At 38.9% G+C, this 27126-nt stretch overlaps 1 protein-coding gene across 4 annotated transcripts in view; it reads right to left on the bottom strand.

Moving 5' to 3' along the window:
* Positions 1 to 242: 242 nt before the first annotated feature.
* ENTPD7 (ectonucleoside triphosphate diphosphohydrolase 7) overlaps positions 243 to 27126 on the bottom strand; it is a 37399-nt gene continuing 10515 nt past the window's right edge. For 3 of the 4 annotated variants that reach the window (XM_057506207.1, XM_036886455.2, XM_036886454.2), the window contains 10 exons: positions 24986 to 25191; positions 24579 to 24729; positions 20355 to 20458; positions 18080 to 18136; positions 13931 to 14064; positions 10487 to 10653; positions 9373 to 9697; positions 7325 to 7410; positions 6496 to 6657; positions 243 to 5147 (listed from right to left, as the gene is read on the bottom strand). In XM_057506207.1, coding sequence (XP_057362190.1) covers positions 4916 to 5147; positions 6496 to 6657; positions 7325 to 7410; positions 9373 to 9697; positions 10487 to 10653; positions 13931 to 14064; positions 18080 to 18136; positions 20355 to 20458; positions 24579 to 24729; positions 24986 to 25191 — 1624 coding nt within the window. In that variant the 3' untranslated portion in view covers positions 243 to 4915. The remainder of the gene's footprint in view (positions 5148 to 6495; positions 6658 to 7324; positions 7411 to 9372; positions 9698 to 10486; positions 10654 to 13930; positions 14065 to 18079; positions 18137 to 20354; positions 20459 to 24578; positions 24730 to 24985; positions 25192 to 27126) is intronic. The other variant, XM_057506206.1, reaches the window with a different exon arrangement.

Genomic DNA, 27126 nt, shown 5'->3' with positions numbered 1-27126 from the left:
GACAGCTTGGAAGAGAGAAATTAATAGTGAATTAATAGTTCTAGAAAGGGGCAAGGAGTCTCTTACAAACTACAGACTCTAACCTCACCTCAGTACCTTGCTCCTCTGTGCCTTTCCCCTCAGACCATCCCTGGACCCTCTCTACTACCCACCAGTCTGAGGAGAGAAGCCTGTGTTAGGTCTCCACATATCACCCATTTGTCTTTCACTCCTGACAAAAAGCAAACACAAACCTATGGGAATAGGGGTGGAGGGGCATCTATTTAGGTAATAGCAGTGAGAAGTACATGTTATTTCCAAAAATGTAAATATGGATGTGAAGACATCATACTTCCTGATTTAAAACTCTATTACAAAGCTGTAGTGCTCAACACAGTCTGGTGTTGGCAAACAGACACAGAGGCCAATGATACAGAAAGCCTGGCAACAAACCCATGCATATATGGTTTATAATTTACATATGTACATATAATTTATGACAAAGGAGGAAAGGGGGAAAGGACAGTCTCTTCAGTAAATGGTATTAGGAAAACCAGACAGCCACATGCAAAAAAACTGGACAACTATTCTACACCTCACACAAAAATTAACTCAAAATGTATTATAGACTTGGATCATCAAAATGGATCATACATGTAGAAGAAAAAATAGGTGATAAGCCCTTGGTGAATTTTATCTGACTCCAAAGACAATAGCAACAAAAGCAAAAATAAATTAGACTACATCAAACTAAAAAGCTTCTGCACAATCAATAAAACCATCACAAAATATAAAAATTCAACCTACTAAATGGGAGAATATATTTGCAAATCATATATCCAATAAGGGGTTAACAAAGAATATAAAGAATTCACACAACCTAATAACACCAACAAAAAAATGGGCTGAGGATCTGAATAAACATTTTCCCAAAGAAAATAGAGATGGCCAACAGGCTCATGGGAAGATGCTCAGCATCCCTATTCATCAGAGAAACATAAAATACAATAAGATACTATTTCACACCAGTCAAAATAGCTAGTACCAAAGACAAGAAATAACAAGTACTAGCAAGGATGTGAAGAAAAGGGGATGCTTTTATACGTTGGTGGGACTATAATTGGTGCAGCCCCTGTGGAAAACTATAGATTTCTTCAAAAAAACTAAAAATAGAACAACCATACGATGCAGTAAGTCTACCTCTGGGTATTTATCCAAAGGAAATGAAAACACTAATTGAAAAAGATATATGCATCATATGTTCATTGCAGCAGCATTCACCATGGCCATGATATGGAAACAACAAAATGTCCTTTGTGGACAAATGGATATAGAACATGTGGTATATATACAATGGAATAGTAGCCATTTAAAAAGTGAAATTTTTCCATTTGCAACAGCATGGATGGACCTTGTGGGCATTATGCTAAGTTAAATAAGTCAAAGACACAGAGGAATACCATATGATTTTGCTTATATATTAAATCCAAAAACATGAAACAAAAGTACAAACAAAACAAAACTCAGAGATGCAGATAACAGATTGGTAGCTGTCAAAGAGGCAGCGGGTTGGGGAGTAGGTGAAATGGGAAAAGGCAATCAATAAACTTCCAGTCATTAAATAAGTCGTGGGGATAGGATGGTCAGCATGGTGACTATAGGTAGTCATACTATATGACACACTATGTGACTTTATATGATGATGGGGGAAACTACTTACTATGGTGACCACTGTGCAGCATATACAAATATTGGATTACTAATATTTGTCATACCTCAACAACAACAAAAAATATGAATGTGGTAATAAATGTTAATGCCTAAAAAGACTAGCTTAGCAAGTGCATGGCAGACTCTAATCAACCACATTTTAAAAATCACTGCCTATGGCCTTTGAGATTAAAGGAAGCTTTTAGGCTGAGGGGAGGCAGAATACTTTGGATAACATCAGAAGAGTAAACAAGGTTGGTGGCAAGCAACTAAATTTTCTAGACCAAGGAAAATCAATTCAAGGAGCTAAAGTACAAAGCGAAAGATAGTATGACTTAGCTCAGAGTTAACTGCAACTTAAGTGAAGGCAGTGCCATACAATTGGGTATTATCCACATTTTCATTACGTTCTACTGACAAGAATTCAGAGAAAAGTGATGGGTTGTGCCATCATAAGACTAATAAAGCATTACTCCCGCCAGCCACTGACTACAGTTTGACATCTGTGTCCTGTCTCAGTAACAATAAAGGTACTAAAACAATTCAGGTTCATTTTTGCTGTTATTAAGAAGATGGGGGAGTCGAAGGAACCAGTGGAATGTGAATTTTATAATACCATAATTATCTTCACAAGGGAACCACTCAAAATGCAGAAATCCAAGTAGAAAAGAAATGTTTAAAAATCTTTTAAAAACTGAGGGCTGAAGGAAGGTTAAAGGCAAGATAGACTATCTGATTGTATAAGCAAATATTTCACTATGAGAAAGCAATATATGCAAGTAATTGGCCCTCTGGAAGGAATAAGTGCCTTCTGATTCTAGCTAATGCAATTTCATTTAAAATTATTAACTAATTGGGAGCAATGGAAGAAGCACAGAAGAGTAAATACTCAGTTTTACTAGGGGTATGATAAAAGTATGTCCTTATTTTTATATCATGGAACTGTGAAAAGTCTTACTCAAAGACAAGCCTAGATCCTATAATATTAAAATAATAAACAGGATATAACACACAAAAACTCAAACACTAATTAAAATAAATTAAGAATAAGGAATACATTTGTATTGATAAATGATAAACAGGTATCCTGAGTTTCTCAACTAAAAATAAATCAATCTGAAAGGCTGTCATGATGATTAAATAATATAATGAAATTCTTAACAGAGTGTCTGGTACACAATAAGTGCTTAACAAGTGGTAACTAGTATTATAACCAGGATGAAGAATACCTTTACTAAAAAGAGCTTTCATAGTAGACTGATCACTGCCTCCTCTGCTTCAACTTCATTTGGAACACGCAAATGTGACCACTGTTAGGCAGTTAGGTACCTTTTGACTAAATCATTGGCTAGATCTCAAAGAAAAACAAAACTAGTATTTGGAAACCAAGGTGAGGGGAAAAAAGAGTTACCTGAGTAGGCAAGGGCTAGCAAAAACATTCTGACATTATTTATAAGCAGCATTCATAAAGCAAGGCTCACTCACAGTGACACAAAGGTAAGGAGTCAAAGAAAATCCAGGCAATTTAAAATTCTTAAAAATTAAAGGAAATTGTTTTGACATAAGCCCTAATGAAAAGTATTTCCAACAGAAGCTGTTGAGACCCTTCGCTAGATCCATTTTTATCTAATCTGAAACAAATTCAAGACTCATTACCCTTTCACCTACCCACCATAGGAGGATCTTGATTTCTTCTTCTCTGCTTTAGGCAGCACTTCATTCCTTTCTGCTCCCAGTATGGACTTTACACTTTTTTTTCTTTAAAGCCAGGGACCATTTCCCCTACTCATCTAACCCTAGAAATCAAATGTAACAAAAAGGAAAGAAAACTACTTCAACTCTGGGAGCATATCCTTGGGCAGGCATTCAAGGCTACACACAGGGAATGGTAATGTGTGACGACAGTCCTATGAGGGAAGGTGGGATTTGATGTAAATGAAATCTTTGTGCAACTTAAAGGCTAAATATACTGGAAGAGCAAAGCTCCTAAAGGGCAGTGGAAGAAAATGTAATTATCACGCTTTTCCTCTCTCCTCATTAATGGACATGCTGTTTGTGAATGAGCAATCTCTTAAAGATTCTGAAAACTGCCAGGTGGCTTATTAACAGATTTATCTACTTATTCCAAAGTTTAGAATTTGCTTCTTTTCAGACATTCCAAGAGTCAATTGAGAAAATTTCTGTTTTTCAGGGAACAAATTAATAAATAAAGAGTTTGGATTTTATTGTCTTTGCCCACTGTCCTGATACTGTTCTTTCCTTCTTTAAAAGTAACCCAAATACGTAAGTAAACTACATGATGATGTTAGCAGTGTAATAAAGGAACTTTTTTTAAATCTTCTTGTTCAGGGGTTCATAAAAATAGGCCTAGAGGTCAATGACCCAAATCCAGACAAATCCAGGTCTCCGATCCCCATTATAGCTTCTCCATCCTCCAAGCACACCTAAGGCTCAAACAGAAAAATTAATGCCCGAGCAGCCTGTGAGGCACACAGACATGAAAAAATTCTCTGTCATGATCATACCAGGTACATCAGATAAATACTATTAAAATCTTCAGTGGACCATTCATTTAGAAGGGGTTCTAACCTTACAAAATCACATACTAACATCAGCAACACTATGTCAGGGATCTTGGACCACACGCATAATGGCTTTTTTGTCAAGTAAGCAAGGAAGCTGTGTTGTTTTGGTTGCCTGGAAATTCACATCTGCTCCACTGTATTGCAAATATCGTGGATCCCTATTAAAGGGTGTGGTTCTCCATGTAACTGGTCATCTCTGCTACAGAGAAACAAGGTGCTGCTGCACCTGCTAGAATGTTTTCAGCCTTGTATCAGATGCTCCAAGTTTGGTTTCAACCAGCCTTCCAGTGTGCCCAATGCCAAACTTCATGCTTCAGCAAGGGGAGAGAAGTCTAGATTCCAGGAACACACCAGACTTCTTAGATGAAGGAGTAGAGACATGCTTCCATTGGCCTACAGTTGGTCCCTTTTGTTAGCACCAATCTCTCATTATTTAGTTCTTCACAGACTAAATTACAGCTTCTCTCAGAGAAGAGGACCTGGATATTGAGAAAGAATTAAAGGAGATACTAAAGTAGAAATTCCAAGGCCAAATATCCACAAGGTTAGGCCAAGCAGCATCTGAGGCCAGCCCAGGGTAGTGGTGGAATTCAGGGGGCAGCTACTCTGAGGTATTGAGCTTCCCCAGCCTTTGTCCAGCCTCACGGCCCCACCTGTACCCTGATCATGGGCACCACCTCCTCGATCCACAGCAAATCCAGCGGAGCTGAGGCCCGAGTTTGTCGGTGGTGAATTCGGCGTAGCCGGAGAAGGTACAGGATGATGGCCAGTAGCACCACCAGAATGCAGGCGAAGAAGAGATAGTGGTTGTACACAAAGGAGAGACGGAGCCAGTTACTATGGGCCTGTCGGATCCCTTCCTGCCGTAGATCCCTAGGGAAGAGTTTGAAGGTGGCAAAAAAATATTAGTTTTCAGACAGAAACGTTTATGCTGATTTAAAAGGCCCAGTGTTGGTATTATCCTATTTATTCCACCCATGTAAACATGCTATGATACCAGCTCCACAGAACAAGCAAAGCTGAAGAACCAGCCCAGGGCTGCCATGTGATTCGCCCTGTACCTTCCCTCCCACAGCCTACAGAGGGAGCCTCACGGGCCTACACCACCGAATCTGAGGACAAGACTGGATGCCAAAAAATAAACTGACAAGACTGGCCTTCTTAACACTTAACAGTAGCCCCATGCCACTCAGGCCTATACAGTTTATAAATAGCCCCTCATGAGAATAGGGTGGTCCCTAAATCCAGTCAAGAAATCACAGTGTCCCCAATCTCTAGGAAAAGTTGCTGTGCTTCCTGAGGATTTAGGACGTAAGTAAAGAGAGCTATCACCTGATCAAATATACTGTGATCTGGAAAAAAAATAGAGACATGTCAACCAAAGAACAGTGGTCTGCCTGCCTAGAACAGAAGCCACTCTTTGGTGGTCCAGATACCAGATCTGTTTTCACTTTGTTTGATTTACAGCATTTTTTAAAAATGTGAATCTCCAGACTGAAAGGCTGACTATATAATATGGGTTTCTAGCTTCCCTTGAAAAATGAGAATTGGCGGGTGCTGGGACAATACTGCATGACGACAATCAGCCCTTCGTTTGGAATACACACTCCCCGGTTCCCCATTTCTCTAATTTCTGTCACCTGCCTGGCTTCTGGAAGTACTGAGTTTAGATAAACAGTCAACAAAGATTAAGAATTCGTCTTCATTTATCTGAAACAACCCAAGGGAGAAAGTACCTAAAAATTATCCCAAATATCTTATGGTATATAAGAGCAAGATATCAGGCTACCATAGCTTGATGAAAGTATCCCCCCTAAAAGTATCTTATGTCCTCTGTTCTAATTCTGGCTCACCAAAAAGCCTTCTAAGTCAATGACATGATCTCTTGAGTGACATACCCATTAGGAAAGATCACTCTAAACAGTCAGTAGTTTCGAAGTGCTTAACAAGAGCTCAATCCTACAGACTGATTTGTTGTGGATAAACAAGTAAAACTGAATTCCTGAAATTGCAAAGCTAAACAACAGCCTCAAGACCAATAATTCTCAACCTTCTTTCTGTTTCAACATGCCTGGCTTGTAACAGTAGTTCATGTAGTAACAAAGAAGTTAGTTTAGGTGTGTTTTGGTGGGGTGAGGTAGAGGCCACCTAAGAAACTGATTCTGAGGCACCAACTAACATCCCCTGAGCTCAAGATGCCAGCTTGGTCAGTGCACTTTACCTGAGTGGTAAGAATCGTGTCTTATATAGAATGGCTCCCAGGGTCCACTGGACTTCTCGGTCATATACCAGCTGGGCTGTTTGCAGGTGTGAGTAGTCATAGGGAAAGTGGAATCCTTCATGAAGGACTTGGTACATCCAAGCTGATTTAAAACACTGGTATCTGTGTGACAAAAATAAATAATTATATGTTTTAAAGAGAAAAAAATGTGTAATGCTTTCTTCATACTCCCACTGGATGCCAAAAACGATCCATCTCGCCCCACTTCACCTTCCCCACATCTAGGCGGAGCCAAATCTGAGCCTGCTTTATCTTAACATTGACCACAGAAGTGAAGAACACCTTTAGGCAATAATGATACTGTGCCTGTGTTTTCCTTTTATTTTTTTTTCCTTAAGAATCCTTATCTTCAGAGAGCATGCTGAATTATCTCTACAAATGTAGTCATATGGTGTCTGGAATTTGCTTCAAAATAACCCAACTCTGGAAAAAGGAGAGTAGAGGGATGGGAAAATAGATGAAACAAGATTGGCCAGCAGTTGTAACTGTTAGTAGAAAAAGTGGGGGCCTAGGTACACAGGAGTTTATTATACTATTCTATTTTTGTTTATCTTTGACATTTTTTAGCTAAAACGTTTACAAAATGGAAGGACAAATGAACCAACCTGGCAAAATACAGATAGTGGTTGAAGCTGGCTGAAAATCCCTCAGAAAATCAAAGTCTAAAATAATCAAACTCTCTTTCAATATAAAATCCAGTCTGTACTGTTACTTTTTCTCTCTCCTTCATTATAATCTGCAGTGTAAGGGAGAAAAGGAAGTTACTTACTTGAGTCGATGCTCATCTGCATGCGATGAAAAAAGTCCATTCTTGAATCTCTGAGTTAGTACTGACCAAGCCATGCCACAGTAATCCTGGGACAATCACGGAGAAACGGGGCAACATGAAATTGGAGGCAAACTCTGCAACTTCCCCACAGTAACAGCTGTTCCATTTCTAAAGCTACCTGTGGGTCACTGGCTGACAAAGGAAAGCGGAAATGGCATATTTGTTCACTGAACACTGTGCCAGGTGCTGTGCAATTCAAGTCCCAGAACTCATGCTGCTCAGTATCTTGAGTGACCTGGGAATATTTCTTTTTATTCCCATCACCTCCAAGTCTAGTACAAAGCCAGCTTGACATGGCCCCGAAGCCTCAGACTTCAGAGAGGGATATGGTTAGGAAACAGGAGTAGCAACGTCAAAAACCAAAGAGAGCCTCATTCTCTCTACATAGGGCTGACGCGAGCAAGTAAAGCAGAAGGAACAGAATGGGCAAAAATCTTTCACTGGCCTGCCTCTGTGTTGTAACTCTCACCGAAGGAATCACTCTTTTTGTTTCATTTTTAGTAAACATTTCCTGAATGTCTACTATGCATCATGTGCTATTCTAGGTACCAGAGAGATCTAGCAGTGAATAATACAGATGCAAACTTCTGTCCTCATGAAGCTTACATTCTGGTGGTCAGAGAGAGACAATAACCAAATATATATACATGCACACATACACACATATACACATACATGCATGCATGCACACACACACAATATAGAGTATGTTAATGACATAAATGCTCATGGGAAAAACAAAGCAGGAAAGGGAAATAGATAATACTGGGGAGTGCTGCGATTTGGGGTAGGGTGGCAAGGGACAGTGTTACTGGGAAGGTAACAGTTGAGTCAAAGTAAAAAAAAGGAAGGGAACAAAATAATCTCTTTTACCTGGGAAAAGGAACATATTACGCCATAAGAAATCTGGGCAAGCAAAGACTTGAGTCTTTTGGTTTTCATGGAAATAACTTTAAAATGATAGAAAGTTCTAAAATGAAAGATTCAGGCCATGGACAGTTAGGGAACCCTGGGAGCTGGAAAGCAAAGGGAATTTGGGGGTATTCCTGGAGGCTAGAAAGGAGAGCAAACACAAACCATGCTTTCCTCAGTATTTCTTAAGGACTGCCTTAGGGAGCTAAACAGGATACATACTGCAGATATTATTCAATTGTAAGTCTTCTACCAAGAGGACACTTCAGAATTCTAAGAAAGTAGAAAGGAAGGAATAAAAAATATAAAAGAGGACAGATTCTTCCAGTAAGAGAAATCAAATATGCAAAAATTCAGTGCTGAACCTAAATTAAAGCAGGAACTACAGAAAGCTAGCTAGCTTTTATCTTTCCAGGTAACTAATGATTTCAGCCTATCATATGTTTAATTTCTATATAGGCTCTATCTAAGTGGATTTTTACTTCTTTTGTATTTTAAATTTAATAATTAAAAATAATGTAGTTTTTGAATAATATAATTTTATATAAATAATATCAATAAAATAATACTTCCACTATCACTGCTTTTTGCAGTGTCTATCTAATATTCCATGTGACCCTATGCCACTCTGGCCTCTTGATAACTTAAGCCAAGAAAATGGAAGTGGACTCACCCACCTGTGTGACATCATCTCCAAAAGCCTACTACAACTGGAACACCCAGGAAAAAAAATATCTGGAGATGACAATTTTTGGCCACAAATATTAAACAAGACAATTGGGAAGCTGGAGAAAAAGCCATTAACCACAATTTGGGAGCTGGGTGATAATACGGGTGACAAGGATATCCAGAGAAACCTATGCTTACTTAATAAATTAGAAGACAGTATAGCACAACAGCTTCCTTAATTTCTCAAAATCCACATCCTCATCTGTAAAATGAGGGCTCACACCACTCCTGCAAAGGACCCAGTGAAATCACACATGCAAGGCGCTTTGCACAGCATCTGGCACAAAGTCAGATACCTGATAAATGGCTGCTGCTGTCATTAGTCTTCTTTATCTTTAATAATTTACCTGAGCAGCTTTGGCAAATGTCGGCCCATTGTAGCGGCCACCAATGCGCAACACATCCTCTGTACAGTAAAAAAACTCAGAGAAACCATAGAACTCGCTGTTGTTGAAGTCAATTGGTGACTGGTAGATGCCGTTCAGCGAGGCCCAGCTGGTGTTGGAGCGAGCCAGGAGGGGCCTCAGCAATGCCCCACAAGCCACCCAGTCTCCTTGTCCTCGGACATGCAGCACCTGGCTGTCCCTCGCCACCAAATCTGTGAGCCCCACAGGCAGGCAGGGATCTAGGAATGGATTGTCAGGACTCAGACCTGTCTTCTGGCCCAGCAACCTGTCACCATGACAAAAACAAAACACATCACTACTGTACTTGACCTACTCTAAGGATGCCTCATTGAAGGAAGGCATTCTGGTCTCAGAATGGGCTTCACAGATGTCTTGTTTTACGTGACATCCCTAGAAACAAGGATGGAGTGATACCATGCAACTGTATCACCTGAACATTTAACTGAAGCAAATTCTATTTAGAAAAAAGAGAGACAGAGAAACATGGCAGTGGTCAATTTTGTTCAACCTTTCAGTCAACAGGTATATTTCCCAGTGTATGTGAGACTGGAAATATGAATCTGCTGTTTTCCATCCAGTCTTCATTCACACTTGTCTCTAAAAGTGCCAAGATCTCACCACACTGAGTGCAGCTCTAATGTTTAAAAAACAACTGGGAGGAGGCAAAACACGAAGGCTTGGGGTTGTTTCCTGAGTGGGAGCCACATCCATGGTGCAGCGGCCACAGCTGGCAACAGGGATGGAGTACATGCCTGGCTCTGAGAGGGGAGGGGCAGGTTTTGATTCCCACCATGGCTGTCACACAGTTCTAGCTATTTAAAGTCTGTGGTCATTAAAATAAGCTGTTGTACTTATTTGTGAGTCCCAATAACAAGGATCAGAATAGGGGGTCTAATAATAGAAGGTCTGTAAGAGATGCCACCCCACTGGTGGCTGTGGTCAGGAAGAAGGAAGAAGGACATATCTATCTTAGTAGGATATGAGTATTTCTTCCCAATATCTGCACCCCAACAGACATTCTATTGCAGAAACACAGATCCCATGTCAAATGCACCTGTTTTTGTTAAGGGTTTCATTCAGCACAAGGTCTTCATAACGCTGCCTGGCAAAGTTGCCCCCAAAACCCAGGAAGGTTGTGACATAGACCCTATACACATGTTCGGTGTGTTGCACATCACAGCCCAGGTTGAATTCAGCCAGCAGGACCTTTGCAGCTTCTTCCTAGAATACAGTGTAAAGGGAAAATATGGAGTTTTAGTTTTGGTTCTCTCCTAGGAAGCTATGACATTGCTAAGACACCAGGCTTCATGTGCTATGAGCACTCTTTAAACCACCTTGTAGCATTCTTCTGCACTCATAGCACTATTCTAAACAAAGACACAAAATGACAAGACTGCACCAAAAAGTTCAAATCTGAGACTACCAAATTAGAGACAAAAAACTACCTATGGTTACATAGAAGGTAATCATTGCCTGCTGGCATGTACTTTTCTGATTTTCCAAGTCTCTAAAATGGGAATGTAATATTTTTATGATCCAGAAAAAAAAAATCCTTTGATAAAATAAATTTAAGGAACTTTGGAAAATCATTATGAGACCTAACCTATGGTCTTTTCCAAAACTATTTCAGAAGCCCTAATGTCCCATGTGATAGATTTGGGGATTGGAAAAAATAGAAAGGTGCTCTATTTTTTGGGGGTGGGGAGGACTTCAGGTACAGAGGTTGAATTAATCATAGTCCCTATTTCATGGCACATTATCATGGCAAAGTCCCATTTTTATTTTATTTATTTACTTCCTTTTATCCTCATACCCTTTTATCCCCTCCCATTCCTGCTCCCTAGCACAGGCAACCATTTTAATGCACTCAGTGTGTAATATTTCTTTGTATGTATTGTTACAAAATGGGATTCTTGTTTTGAATGTAGTTTTAATTTAGGACAATAATGCCCAGCAATTCCATCCCTAAGTATATACTCAAGAGAACTGAAAATTTATGTCTACACAAAAATGTGTGCATGAATGTTCACAGCATTATCCTATAATATTCAAAAGACTGGAACCAACCTAAAATATCCATCCACTGATGAATGGATAAACAAAACATGACATGGTCGTACAGTGGAACATTATCCAGCTATAAAAAGGAATGAAGTACCGATACATGCTACAACATGCATGAACCTTCAAAACATTTTGCTAGTGAAAGAAGTCAAATGCAAAAGGCCACATACTGTATGATTCCCTTTATATGAAATTCCCAGAATAGGCAAATCCATAGGAAACAAAAAGTAAATTAGTGGTTGTCAGGGCTAAAGAGAGGGGAATGGCAAGTGGCTGCTAATAAACACAGGGTTCCTTTTTGGGGTGATAAAAATGTTCTGGAATTTGATAGTGGTGGTTGCATTACTCTGTGAATATGCACAACTTTGTGATTTGTACCAAAAAATGAGTTAGGCATTTAGGATTATTTAAATCTTTTAAAGTGCTTTTGTGCTCCATGTCATTGTTTTTTTCCTTATTTACCAAGCACTAAGATCCATCTCAAAATCTATTATACTGCTCTGTGTACATCTAATCGATTGCTTGCAAGGATACTTCTATACCAGTGTTGCTTTCTAAACGTGCACACACAAAAGGTCATTTGTTTAAGACTTCTAAGGCTCAATGCCACTTATCAGAACTATGCCTTCATTTTACTTGTTGAACACACACTAACAAAGACAGGTGAAAAAGTCTCACAACCTAGTTCCCCACATCTCCAACCCTCTCACAGACTTCTCTGCTGATTGCCAAATCTACATTTCCAACAATCTTGCTGGATATCTGGATACATATGGTCCTCAGATATCTCAAACTCATCATACCCAAAACTGAACTCACTGGTTGCAGCACTTGTACTAGAGACCAGAAACAGGCTCTCGCTCAAACTACAAGGACCATACAGGTTTGCTTAGCATCAGTCCTGACCTTTCCCCTGTGGTCTCTCTCAGTGACAGGGTTCCTCACCCTTCTGATTATCTAGGTTGGACCCTCAACACCACCTGCCATTCCTCCCTGCCCTACTCACACCACCACATGACATTTTTTTATTCCAAAATATTCCTTGAAATCTGTGCCTTCCATTCCATGTCCACTTACATCACTTCTCACCCAAGGTTCCCTGACTTAATTTCTTTCTACTACTGACACCAAAATTATTTTTCTAAAAAACAGACTTTATTGAATTAACATAGTTACAAATTCAGACCTGGGAAGGACCTTCAGAGTATATTTAATAAATTCTGAAATGAGGCCCACTTGACTGCTCTACTCAAAAACGTTTGCTGTTCCCCGCTGTCTGCAGAAATAAAAGTCAAATTCCATAGCATGGCACTGAAAACTTCTCAACTTCATCTTATCTTCCCAGTCTTACCTATCACCACCTTGAAAACCCTATACTACAACAGGCTATTCACCATTCCCTGGACATTCTGGACATTTTGCTACTTTTTCTGTGCTTTTGTTCATACTGCTCCCTCCATGCAGATGGCTTCCCTCAACCTCCAGTATGCAAAAGCCTCCTATCACCCAAGGGCCAGGTAAATACCTCACCTTCTATGAAGCCAGCATGGCTCCCACTCAAGCCTTTGCAAATGGAACAGACCCCGCCAGTTTCCACCCCGCCACAGCCCTCTGTTTAGACACACTGTTCTCAACCAGGGGTGATTTTGCAACTCCAGGGATATTTGGCTACGTCTGAAGACACTTTTGATTGTGAAAACTGGGAATTTGGCATGGGTGGGGAGGTAGAGGCTGTGCATGATGCTAAACATCATATGATGCATGGGCCAGCCCAAAATGTCAATAATGCCAATGATGAGAAACCTTGATTTAGATCATAATGTAGCACTGTAACGGTCTGCCTGATATCACAGGCTGCCTTCACTGATAGATTATAAGCTTTTGGGGAGAGAGTAACATGTCTCATTCCTTGCCCATACTAGGCACTCAAAATATGTATTTCTTTTTCCTTTCTATGATGAAACCTCTCCCTTAAAATACATTCTAGTCAAGTAAAGAATATTAGAAGCATAAGAATGTAATCATCAGTAAGGGAACGGGAATGACATTTAATGAACAAGTATGTATCAAATACTGCTCTGGGATTTATATGTATTCTCATGCTTAATCCTCAGGAAGCCCTAGGAGATGCGTAGCATAATTATAATTGCTAAAATATATTGACCATTTACCACATGCTGGGCAGTCTGTTAAGTGCTTTATACATGTGCTTTATACATCCTCACAATGTTATGGAGTAGATACTTTTATTATTTCCTTTTGACACATGAGCAAACGAAGGCTCAGGGAGGTAACCTACCCAATAGAACACAAGCTAGCAAGTATCTGAACAAATATTTGGACCCAAGCAAGTTGGCTTAAGTACAAAGACAGTGCCCTTCTTTCTCAAATACTGATATTCCTAGCAACTGAATTTCCCTAAAAGGTAAAATACCTGTTTTGGAGGAAGGACAGAGGTTGAGGTAGGAACTTCATAAGCAATTTGGAGAGAGGCTCCTCCCATATCCAGTATCCCCACTGTCCTTCTGCGTCCCATCGCCAATTCCTGGGGTGCCTCAGCATCTGATTCTGTAATACATAAGGCAACAGAAGGGGTGAAGTAATTTAAAAGCAAAATTAAGTCTTAAAGGAAAAAGAAACAAAAATCCCTCAAGGAATTGAAAAGCAAACTGAAATAAATTATGTAACTGTATCGATTATATATTACACAGAGAAGAAGAATTTCAAATGACTTAAAACAAGGCATGTTGACTATATGTCCCTACAGAATATATCTTAATAACAATAGAAACAAGTAAATATCTTAAACTGCATTCTAGTACTCTTATTGGTAATAATATTATTACTATTATTATTTTTAAACCGTTAAACATATATTCTGTAATAAAGCAAATAAATGTTTACATTAATATGTTTAGGAGCAAATAGCATAAGAGAAAAAGAATATAAGAACAAAATCAAAGAAATTAAGAAATAACAATCTTGAAGATGAACTGGAATTATTACTGTGAAATAATGATTTTTCTTTTTCTAAAAAATATGTATTTCCTAGCTCTGTCCACTGGAAAGGCCTAGAAGTAATGATAACCAAGGAGCAATGAGCACCTCTGGCATCTAGACCATGATCTCTGAATATCATTTTCTGCTAAAGAAACCAAGGCTCCTTTTAAAAATGGTCAATGCCAGGCCTAGGATGGAAAAAATACAAGATGAGCATGGAGCACCTCATGTGCCAAAAAACAACAGAAATATAAGAGACTATTGGGATCATGTTAAAAGGGTACAAGAACCGACCTAAAGGTGCTCGTACTGGCCAGTGATGGTAGAATTTGAGCACCAAAGACAGTAATGATATGATGGACTGCAAAGCTTCAACTACAGTGTACAAGTTCATAGTGATACAGAAATTTTTTTAGGACTTCACTGGTTACCTTTGGAACTATCTTTGGAAGTTGCTAGAACACCAACTCATCATTCAAAAACTTGACAAAAAGGAAAGAATCAAGGAGTTATTCTGTCTCTCCCAAAAGAATTGTATTTCAGGATAACCAAATAGTTAATGAAGAAAATTTTGTTATATAAAAATCCCAACTGTTAAATGCAGAAGGAATAAAAATGTAGAATTAGAAAACTCACCATTTTGAAACCTCTAATGATAAAACAGATCTAAGTCATATCATAGATAAGTTTTCACAAATGCCTAAGGTGCCTAACTGGTTTTCTTGGTTTCACTGGAGATGGCTGGTAATTACAGATATGCTTTGGTTATGTAACTATACTCCTATTATGTTAATGTGTGTGCGCAATTTAAGTAGTAGCTTAAAACCTATTCATGCTGAAGTACTCTACAAGAAGATATGCCAAAGAAATAATCAATCTTCCCATGTTTTCTTCCGCCTGCTACTTCTATAGCTTTTCTTCTTCCTTCCTAATTACAACCCTTAAATAGAATTCGTGCCTCGTATCAAATTTACCGAGTATCATAATTCTTCCAAGTGGTAAAGATACCTCAAGACAAATGCTGGGCATAGAAGCCACAGGGCATAAATATGCAAAGAAGTAAAAAGCTAACCTTTTCAAACAATAAGGCTTCCCTCTCACTTACCAACTTCACATTTCCCTGTATGGCCCCGGAAGATGACTGGTTAGCCAGAGACGGGTAAGATTCCTCAAGGGAGGAACAACCTAAGACAGGCACAGTCGCAGGGGGGCCATCAGGTGAGAAATTGGGGATCAACAGAGGTGAGGCTTAGAACCTCACCCCCCCATTCTGAGAGAAATCTTCTGCATACATGGATGTTTTATTGCCCTGGTCTAGCTTGGATTAACACATAGTCTACAGGCACACACCTGATCCTCTACATTTGCTCTCTTACAACACTAAACTAAGTTTTCTACCTTTATCTTACATCTACCTACCACTTCAGCATTTTATTAAAAATAATAATAATAATAATAAAGGGAGAAATGTAGGATCCACATATAAATCAAGTATAAAAACCAAACGAATATTCATATTTGACCTGATTATTTATAGTTCATAATGCGTAATCAAAACCGAAAGTTTCTGTGATGACTGCCCTTGTACTGTTCACTATGTAACTTATTCATTATGTAAGAATTTGTTCCCCATGTAAGAACTTGTTTGTTATGCCTCAGAAGATTGGAGACTGACGAAAATTAGGCTTGGGGTGGATTAATGATTGTGCATTGAGCATTGACTCCCCTATATAGAATTTTATTGTCGTTAACAACCATTTGATCAATAAATATGAGAGATGCCCTCACAAAAAAAAAAAAAAAAAAAAAGGACAGACTTCCAATGGTAAAATAAATAAGTAACCGGGATGTAATGTATAGCATAAGGAATATAGTCAAGATATTGTAACAGCTTGGTAGGGTGATGATAGCTGGAACCTAGAATTATGTATATAAATGTTTTATCACTGTGTTGTACACTTGAAACTAATGTAATACTGTGCGTCAACTACCCTTCAATAAAAAATAATTATTTAAAAAAAACAAAAAACAAAAAAACAGATCTAAGTAATGATTACAATTGGCTATAATAAACATTGAATGAGAAACGGATGGGCAATTTTTTTTATTAAGGTATCACTGATTAACACTCTTATGAAGGTTTCACAAGAAAAACAATGTGGTTACTACATTCACCCATTTTATCGATTCCCCCGGATACCCCATTGCACTCACTGTCCATCAGTGTAGTAAGATGCCACAGAGTCCCTACTTGTCTTCTCTGTGCTACACTGTCTTCCCTATGGTCCCCCACCACACAATGTGAGCTACATGATACCCCTCAATTCCCCTCTTCCTCCCTGCCCACCCACCTTCCCCCACCCCTCCCCTTTGGTAACCAATAGTCCCTTCTTGGAGTCTGTGAGTCTGCTGCTATTTTGTTCCTTCAGTTTTGCTTCATTGTTATACTCCACAAATGAGTGAAATCTTTGGTATTTGTCTTTCTCTGCCTGACTTATTTCACTGAGCATAATACCCTCTAGCTCCATCCATGCTGTTGCAAATAGTAGGATTTGTTTGTTTCTTATGGCTGAATAGTATTCCATTGTGTGTATATGTACCACATCTTCTTTAATTGGTGGGCAATTTTTATAATACATTAGATCAGGTTTACAATACTTGAACCTGAATATCTGATCAGTCTTAACATGACTGAAAATGAAACATTATAAAACTCCTGATATGATGATGTAGTAGCAAATATTTAGCACCACCTATGATTTATTCTCACCAAAAGAGCTGAATCTGTGTCTAACCAAGCTTCTATATCTAATCTCCAATTTATAGAACATAAAATGGGATGAGAAGCATGTTAAAGACCCAACAAAGATGCAGTCAACCAAATCCACAATGTGGCAAATTCATTCTATCAGCCACCCAGGTTTGTTTTGTTTTGTATCATTTTAAACAAGTAATTTGGAAAAAAAAAAGAGGTTGAGGGGTAGATTAACTGTTACAGATTAAAACTGGTATCAATCAGATGTAATTTGTGATCCTTGTTCAGATTCTGATTTTAACATGACAATGACAAATAAATATTCTTGAGACAATCGGGAGACTCTACCTGAGTAGTATATGATACTACATGATATTAGGAATTGTTAACTTTGTTAAGTTTAAAAATAGCATGTGGATATTGTTTTGAAACTCCGTATCTGTTAGAGATATATATTGAAGCACATGAAGATCAAATGGTATGTCTGGGCCTTGCTTTTAAAAATCCAAAAGGGAAAAAACTGTGCTGTGTGGAGGGACTATGGGGACAAAAAAAATGGCAAACTGTTAACAAGCATTGAGTCTGGGAAATGGGTTGATGGAAGTTCATTTTATTATTTACTCTACTTTTGTGAATGTTTGAAACTTCCCATATTAAAAAGTTAAAGAGAAATGAAAGAAAGCAAATTAGGACTAGAAAATGAAGCATCTTAAATTTTAAAAAAGGAAAAAGAAAGAAGAAAGAAAACAACCTAAAATTAGCACTTTCAGACTGTAAGTTAAGACATAAACCTTCAGCGCTTAGAACTGTCATGACAGTATTACTCACCATCCTCATGGTCGAATCTTCCCAACACAAAGTTAATTCCAATCCATGCATAAACCCCTAAGAAAGAAATATAAAGCCCTCACTTAATTCTCTACTGCCATGCCATGTACACGCCTCTCCCCAGGAACTGCCCTTTCCTTCCTTTTCTTGGAACAAAGTAATGGAAGTACTTTACTCCACTTTCAGTGTATGAATTTAAAATCTTTTATCTTGTGATGTTTTTCCCTTTTAAAATTACTTGCATTTTCATCCTGATGGCTCATCCCCTGGCTGGTTAATCACCCAACATGAACCTACACAGGTCAATAAAGCTATGGAGACGAACCAGCCTTCATCAAAAATAAAAGTAAATAAAATTACTTGCATTTTCTAAATTTCCTACAATGAGGAGGAATTAATGTGTAAAAATAAATGGTAGAAATGTAAATGTTGGAGTTTAGGTTCTCGGCAAGATGGAATAAGCACATTCCACCTGGTACCCCCACCAAATGCAAGTATAAACTCTAGACAGAATGTACGGAGCAGGTTCCTGAGAACTCTGAAAGTAAGTAATAGTGGGCATACTGGGATAGAGATCATAATTTAAAGAACCACCAAACCAGTAATGACTTTCCCGTTTTTTTCTCCTCAGATATTACCTGGTCTGGACTCAAATGGAGCTTGAAACACAGAAGGACAGACCAGGAGTGGACAGAAAGGAACTGAAGACCTTGCTTTCTGGTCCAAGGAACAGAAAAGGGGATTCCGAAAGTTCAGAAAGAGTAGTGGAAACTCCCCCCCTATTTTTTCTTTTTTGTTCTCTCCTACCCCAGGCAATCTCACAAGCAGTGGAAGCAGAATGTGAGCAGGTGCTAAACTCTGAGGGATGTGACTCCTCCCAGATTAGAGGAGCTGTGGTCTCAAGAGTTGGGGCAAATCCCTATTTGCTTATTTTTCTCCCTTTGTCCTCTCCCACAGAGCCCTGGGTGCAGATGCAATCACGGGAAATGCAAGACAGAGTGGGCAGATTAAAGGCCTGGCTTTCTGACCAGAGCACCATGAAACTGAGACCTGGAGAACTAGAAAGCATCAGGAAGTCAGAGAGTCCCTGGAGAGTTGGAATAAAATGGTATATGAACTGCTGGGCTCACCTCCAAGCTACACGTGCATGGACCTGACTCTAGGCAATTTTATCAAAGGTTTTGAGAACCAAACTACTGGTGAGACAACACATTGTATGGGCTATGCCCAAGTTCCACACTGGCCACTAGCTGACACACATAGGACAAATCCAAATAATAATCAATAGAATCACAGCTCAACGAAGGCGGATCAGAACTTGAGACCTGAACCTAACCAGGTCAACTGCCTGCTAAAACAAGAAAAATCAACATTCTCCTTAGGACTGAAACAAGATCCAGAGCCTCATAACGTAATATTAAAAATATCAAGGATACAATAAAAAATTACTTGGTATACAAAGAACTAGGAAAATCTCAACTCAAAAGGGAAAAGATGCCAATCCCAAGATGACACAGATATTAGAATGATCAGACAAAGACATTAAAGCAGCTATATAACCAAGAAACAAGAGCAGTCTTACAATGAATATAAAGATAGAAAGTCTCCGCAAAAATAGAATATAAAAAAGAACCAACTGTAAATTTTAGGACAGAAAAATGTAATACTGAAATTTAAAAAGGTAAATCTTTTCCCTTATGTGATCCCCAATTATATAAAAGATTTCTCTTTTTTCAAGTAGAACAATAATTCATCATATAGGCCACATTTGGGCTACGTGAGAACCCACACTCAACTCCACCCCAAAACTATAACCTACTACATGCAAGCTTTCAGAGAGTATCAATACTGCATAGTAAATGCAATAAAGGGAAAGCCCATAACAAAAGTAATTCATCTTGATCATTCCCTGAAATTAAAGTTTCCCCTTACTTTAATAATTTGCTTTACACTTGAATTTGGCAAACTCAGTTCAACTCATAGAAGTATGTTTTCAAATCTACAATTAGCTAATTAAGTACCCACTTGGAATCATCTTTAAATAATAATAAATGTTTATAAACACAGTATTAGCACAAATATAAAAACACATAAATTTATGATTTCTAGAAGCATCATTCTAAAACAGATACAATGCAGAATATGCAAATAATCAAACTATGTAACAGAAGCAAGAAAATCATTGGTAGAAAAACAAATATCAGACACACAATGTAATCCTAACGCCCACTGAGGAGCCTATGTCGAGGATAAAACTGCACCCAAGGCTCAGTACCTTCCTGCTTCCCAGAGATCACTTCCGCCTGAGACTGTGAAAAGAGGAAGTCAAACTCCAGGGGTAAATCTTTCACTAGATCAGCCAAGATAGCCAACTGCTTCCTGAAAGAAAGAACAAAAAATCTAAAAGTTAGTGCTGAACTCTGCTCTCACAAGTAGCCTCACCTTGACCTTCTACTTAGCTTTATCATGTAACTGCCCTGTTCACGGAGCTCATCCAGAACCTAAGTCCTGCTTCTTTTGGTACCTCCTTTGATTTCAAAGTATAATAAATAAGTAAACTGCCTCCTAAGTACAGCCTTCTACCTTTTAAAAGGCAACATGGTCATTATAATAGTTTTCCTTTTTATAATGTAACAGTTCAAATAGTATTAAAAGATGAGACTATGGTTCTATGCCTCTCATAAGCTGGGTATGAATAAGCTGCAGGAAACTGAAGCACAGTTTCATGATCTATAAAATAGATCTAATTACATTATTCCTAACTTCCATAAAAGGAAGCAGTTAAACAGGAAGACAATCTCATCCTCAGATCCTATACAATACAGAAACAATGCCTTCTACAACCACATAAGAAGCACTGTTGGGTACACAAGTTTTTAAATAATCCTTTATATAGGCTAACAGTGAATTTTTAAATCTCCTTTTCTATGTTGCAAGGGTTGATTTTTTTTCTTTATAAAAAATCTTATTTGGAAATTCCAAGTCAGGATCAAAATCCAAAGGTCATAACAATTGAGGAACAAAGTTGGAAGTTTAGTATCTACAGGGTTTTTCCTCTAAAGTTTTATGTTATCAGAATTATCAAAGAAAAGCAAAGAAACAAAACTAGAATACTGTGAATCTAGAGAAAATGTTGGTTTAAAAATAAGCATTTATCTTGAATGTTTTTCAATAACTCATTACAAAAATTTCTATTGGCTCAGTTGTCAGGATGACTTAGTCCATATTAGCACTTAAAAGTGAGGAAGTACATTGAAAAGTAATAATCTTCTAATATACTGTCAAGTATAGTTTCTAAAAAAACTCATTGTTACACATATTAAATTCTTAGAATTCTTAAGAATTTCACATAAGGAACAAGAGGGGCTACTTTGCCCTCCTTATTGAATATGCTTCTGAATAACCCAAAGAAGGCTTGCCAGTTTTGGTGATGATGTGGAAGAATGGGCACCAATATACATTGCTGTTTGTAATGTAAATTACTGGTTCAACCTTGCTAAGGGCAATCCAGAACTGTGTATCAAAATTTTTAGTGTGCTTAACTTTTGACCAGTTATTACACTTTTAGAATCTAATGCAAGGAAATCATCAGATAGGAATTCAAACAGGAAGAATACTAGAGCTATGCAAATACTATATTTATAGCAATGAACATCTGGAAATAACCTAAATGTACATCATTTGGGATTGCTTAAATAATTCATGATACATCCGTACAATGTAATACTATACAGATGTTAAAATAAATCAGGTCAATTTATACCTCCATGTATTGATATCTAATATATTTTGGATATCCAAATATATTTGGACATGAAAAGATATCCAATATATTTTGAGTCTTAACAGGTTACAAAACAGTACCTATAATATGACCCTAATTTATGTTAAACAATAAAACATTCTTCCTGTACTACATGGGATAAAACTTCCATTTTCTAAAACTCATATTTTTTTTAAATTTTAATGGCAAAATGTTGCTAACTGTTGAAGCTGGGTGGTGAGAAAATAGGGATTCACTAAACTATTCTCTCTACTTTTATATATGCTTGAGATTTCCCATAATATAGGTTTTTTCCCTTAAATATCACCTTGTATTACCTTTGTAATTTTTTAAGAAAGTATTTCCATTATAATATAAAAAGGAAGTGAAACAAATTCTGTTAGTCCAGGCCTTTGGCAAAGACATAAAACGTAGTGCTAATAAATTCAAAATATAGTTCAGTGATTCAAGCCTGTTTTGAATATTGCTCACAAATGCTAATATATTAATAAAGCATTAATTATGCAAAACAGGTCCTTGCAGTGATTATTACACTGATGTCAACAACTATAGCTGCCTTAGAGGTAACAGTGATTCCACAAGCCATGGGTAGATCTGGGCATTATTAAAAGAGGTGATTAGAAAACAAGTTAAAAGAAAAGGCAATTTCTTTAAAAATTCTCAAGATAAAACATTAACATTCAGAGCTTGCCTGCTGACAGTGAACATCTTCAACAAATAGGGGGAGCCACACAGCGGGTCTTACTTGGATAGAAACTTCCTTGACAAGGGAGGCCATGCTGAGCTGTACCAGGGGACGAGGCAATCTTTACTCCAGACCCACAAACGTGGCGAGACCTCCTCTGCCGCTGGGCTCGGCCTTCCTGACCTCCGACTCAGTTTTTTTTCCGGCCCACCTCCCCTTTCCTTGATTGTGTGACCTTCAGTCATTCAGTGACCTATGATGTGGCACCACCTGTGTCACCTATACTCCTCCCAGGGTTTCTAAAATTTTGAACAATGTGAATATTATGTCAAAAACAAAAGCTATAAATTGCAATCACAGTATGATTATAACTTTGTAAAAATCACATACAGGTGTACAGAGAGAGGGAATGTGACAAAATGAAACACTTGATAGGGTGGTAGGATTATAAGTTTGTTATTCTTTTTTTTATTTTTAAGATTTCCTTTAATACAAGGTTGCAGCTACAGTATTTTAAAGTTTGGTTTTAAAAATAAGTAATAACAAAAGTTTTTTAAAAACCAAGATGTATGGGAAAATAAGGAGCCAGAAGACCTCACATGTTAAGAAATAGCTCTATGAAATAATGCGCTTTTTGACAGTGTACCAGATAGTAAACCAGTTACTGCAGAACAGAAAGAAGAAGTCCACTGAAAGAAGTGTTGGTGTATGTTACACTGTCTGACATGTCTGGTATACACAGCATGGAGCTCATGGGTATGGCTGAGGTTTTTGTGGTTTCTGGCTAACCATATGTGGATAAAATGAAGGTTCCTGTAGCCAGGATTCTCACCTGGGCTGGTTGGCTAGCTCACTACACACGTGTGGGCAATACATTGTTATTGACTCCATATAAAGAGCTCTGCCCAGTGCTCTGGGTGACACAGTGGCACAGCTACAAGGCTGCAGGAGAGCAGAGAGGTTGGAGTGGTGGCAGCGCCTTGGACAGAGAGGCCCAGAGGATGGCTGTGCAGGCAGAGAGGCCCAGAGGCAGAGACAGGCTTGCTACATGCAGACTCGCTCTGAGTGAACAGGATTTTAGTGATTGACCTGCCACCATAGAAATAAAGTTGGGGATAATTCTTTCACCCCAAGAATGTTTTACTGTCATTTCTTTGGTCACATTGAATCCATAGTGATCTTGCCTGGGGCTTAAACTTATTGGCAAGACAGTATACAAAATGAAACTTAGTGGAAAAGGGAACTGTCATTTACCAAGGAAAAATATTTAAGTTAATAACATACTTGATGCCCATGAGACTATGAACATTCCAGAAGGTCAGATTCTAAAGCTAAGGGAGCACACTCCCACCTCCTGACCCTAAGAGTGGAGGGTTCAGGGAGGTGTCAAAGGAGAGAAATCAGGAACAAAAAGGGATCTGACCTAAATAAAACTGCCACCTCTTCTTCTAGTGAAGGAAGAGGGATTGGGAAGTAAGAAGCCAGGCTAAACTACCAAGGTCAAGTGGAAAAGACTTGATTGGTTGGGACTGAAAAACTGGTCTAAAGTAAGGGAGACTGAGCTTTGCAAGGTACACCAATTATCTCACCAGGAAGCCAGGCAGTAACAGAGAAAGCAGTATTCCTACCAGAGCCCCCCTACTGGCCCCAAGGCACCCAGTCCCTCAGGTGACTCTCTTACTACCCTACTGTATTATGTGCCCCCTCTAGCTTCTTCAGGATCCAATTTATCAACATATCCACTGCTCCCAACCCTCAATCAAAAACTAAGAATCATTATGACCATCTCAGATACATATAGATCCCAAAGAAGCAAATGACAGGAAGCTGTGAACAAATGTAAAATAATTGAGTGCAGGGGTGGCTCTGCTCTATTTTGAACAAGGAGTCTGTTAGCGCCACCTGTCACTCTGTGTGGTATACCCATGTCCCACCTTCAGACCAGGGAAGCACAGAGAACGATGCATAGACTCGTCCTTGCAACTCTTGTACCACCCATTTTCCTGTTTCTCAGAGCCTGCATATCTCACCTCTCAGGGAGAAGCCTCATGCCTGCTGTGCAGAGGATGTAAAGGGGGGTTTCCTTGTGCTTCTTCACAGGCACATGAGCAGCAGCAAAGCTCAGCAGAGGACGAAGGTAATCGCTGGCATGTTCTGGAGTGTCTGCCATTGCAGAGATTCCTTAAGATAAAATACTTTCTTTAAAAAACAGATTACATTGACTCAGAAGACTGATATGCCATAAGGTTCTGTTAAGGTCCTAAACACTTTATTTGAGAGGAGGGGAGGTGACACTGAAAGAGACATTCCTCCCATTATCCAGAACCTCAAGAAGAAAGGGTAGCTTGCTTTCTCCCCCTCCCGTCCTGTCCCCTTCCCCTTCCCTTCCCTGTAGCAGATAAAAAAGACTGACAATGATATATATTCCGATTAGTACCTGGCTTGATTTTTTTAACCACTGGTTGGCTGCTGCGGTCTCTCATCTGTTTGATGTCCAGCAAATCATGGGGGTTCCCATTATGTCTTGGCCAGAAGTAAACAAAAATCCGGGAGCCACTGCTGCCACAGTCCACAACAAGGCCGTAATTTAGATTTGGGTCTTCAGTGTCCGTAGCTTCAAGCTCCCCTACTCTAGCCAAATACCTAAACAGGGCAACAAGAGAAATTGGTATTAAGCATCCAGGTCCATAAAAGGCTCCACCACTTTAATTCATTTGCTCATGAGTCCACAAAGTGCCTACATGTGCCAGGCACACAGGACTACACATTCTCACAAAGGAATGAGACAGCACTGACCATATTTACTGACGTATATGAGGCAACAGCTGGGTGGCTGACCTAGAGTAGCAGATTGGATAACTAAAAGACTCCTCCATGTTTGGGGACAGTTCTGATGCTGGCTGAGGTGGCAAATCTTTTACCAACATCAAAGATCTTCTAGAAGCCTGAATAAACAACTGTTTTTTGTCATTATAAGCCACTAAGTTTGGGGGCAGTTTGTTATACACATAAGCGACTAAAACAGTCCTAATAGTTTTTTTGTCCATCTATCCTTTCTGTATATAAACATAAAGAACACCGTGGCATGATTATCATTTAATATATACTTCTGAGTGGTAACATTTATGGGGCTTTTTTGCTTTGCCTTTTATATTGCTAGAATTGCATTAATAAAAAATATGTTTCTCTGCAATCTTAAAATATTTTGTAGTTGTAAAAAGAATGTTCAAAAAATATGTACAGAGAACAACCGTGCCTGTGTACCCAGCACCCAGTTTAAAAAATAAAATATTATACTGTCTAAAAAAAAAAGCTTCTAAGCCCTATGATATTAGTACTTTGTGTCAGCATATTTTTCAAATTCTCATTCCGAGATACCTGGCTGACAGCAGTAAGATGAAACAAGTAAAGATGTTGCCATCAAACACCAAGCTTTGATTCTCAGCTCTAACACTTTCTACACTGTGTTACCTTTAGCAAGTTACTTAACTTCTCTCAGCACTGCTTCTTCGCCCCAAAATAGGGACCGCTGAGGCTCACCCTCAGCTACAAGAGCTGCCGAGCAGTTAGCACAGGGCTGAGCTGCTGCTCCTACCATTACGTGGTCATTATCGGGAGGGCAAAGAGTAGAAGACTCTCTGGAGAAAAAGACCAAAAGTCCATAAAGAAAAGAAGACTAAGAGTTGGTAAAATGCTTCTTAATAAACGATGAAGTTCCCTCAGAACCTGAAAAGGGTCTGAGGGTCTGTAAAGTACTGCTGACTCAGCTTCAAAGGCTTCACTTACAGAGGAGCCCAGTGAGAATGGCTTTTTCACACGGAAAAGGAGAACTCTTTCTTGGAGCTGAGAATGCACACACTGCATAGCAGACAGATTAAAATGTTGTCTTCTGCCCTTCAGCTGGAACCTCCATCTTCCAGTATTTCACCAAAGTGACCGACACAAAGGGAAAGAGGAGAGGCACCACTGTATGTTCTCTAGACCTTTTAGGAAACAAGGAGCTGCTCCTTTGGCCACATACACGGGTATCGACAGGAAGGTGGGATAGTAGACATCAAGGGGCGGGCACTGCTCCAAAAGGAGTGCCCCCAAATGTGACCGTGGCAAAACTGGAAGAGACTGCATGTCACCCGGCATGCGGCTGGCATTGTTGTAAACAAACAAGGGCAAGGTCCTTGCCAAGAGAATTAACGTACATGTTCAGCATATTAAGCACTCGTAAGAGCCAAGACAGCTTCCTGAGGTGTGTGAAGGGAAATGATCAGAAAAAGAGGGAAGCCAAAGAGAAAGGTACTTGGGTCCAACTCAAGCGCCGGCCTGCTCCCCCCAGAGAAGCATGCTTTGTGAGAACAAATGGAAAGGAGCCTGAGCTGCTGGAACCCTTCCCTAGGAATTCATGGCTTGATAGGTGTAGAGGCAATAAAAGACCTCTGGACTGTAAAAAAAAAAGGGCCTCTAAATTATCTTAAATTTGATTAAGTATTACTACAGATTGAGCTAATAACTGAATAAATGCTCTGAAAGCAATGCGGTGAATTTTTTCAAGTTTTATAGCTAAAGGCCCTTCCTCATAAGGTA

This window comes from Manis pentadactyla, chromosome 8, assembly GCF_030020395.1.
Source record: "Manis pentadactyla isolate mManPen7 chromosome 8, mManPen7.hap1, whole genome shotgun sequence".
In the NCBI taxonomy this organism is placed as follows: Eukaryota; Metazoa; Chordata; class Mammalia; order Pholidota; family Manidae; genus Manis; species Manis pentadactyla.
This window is presented reverse-complemented; position numbering and strand designations above follow the sequence as displayed.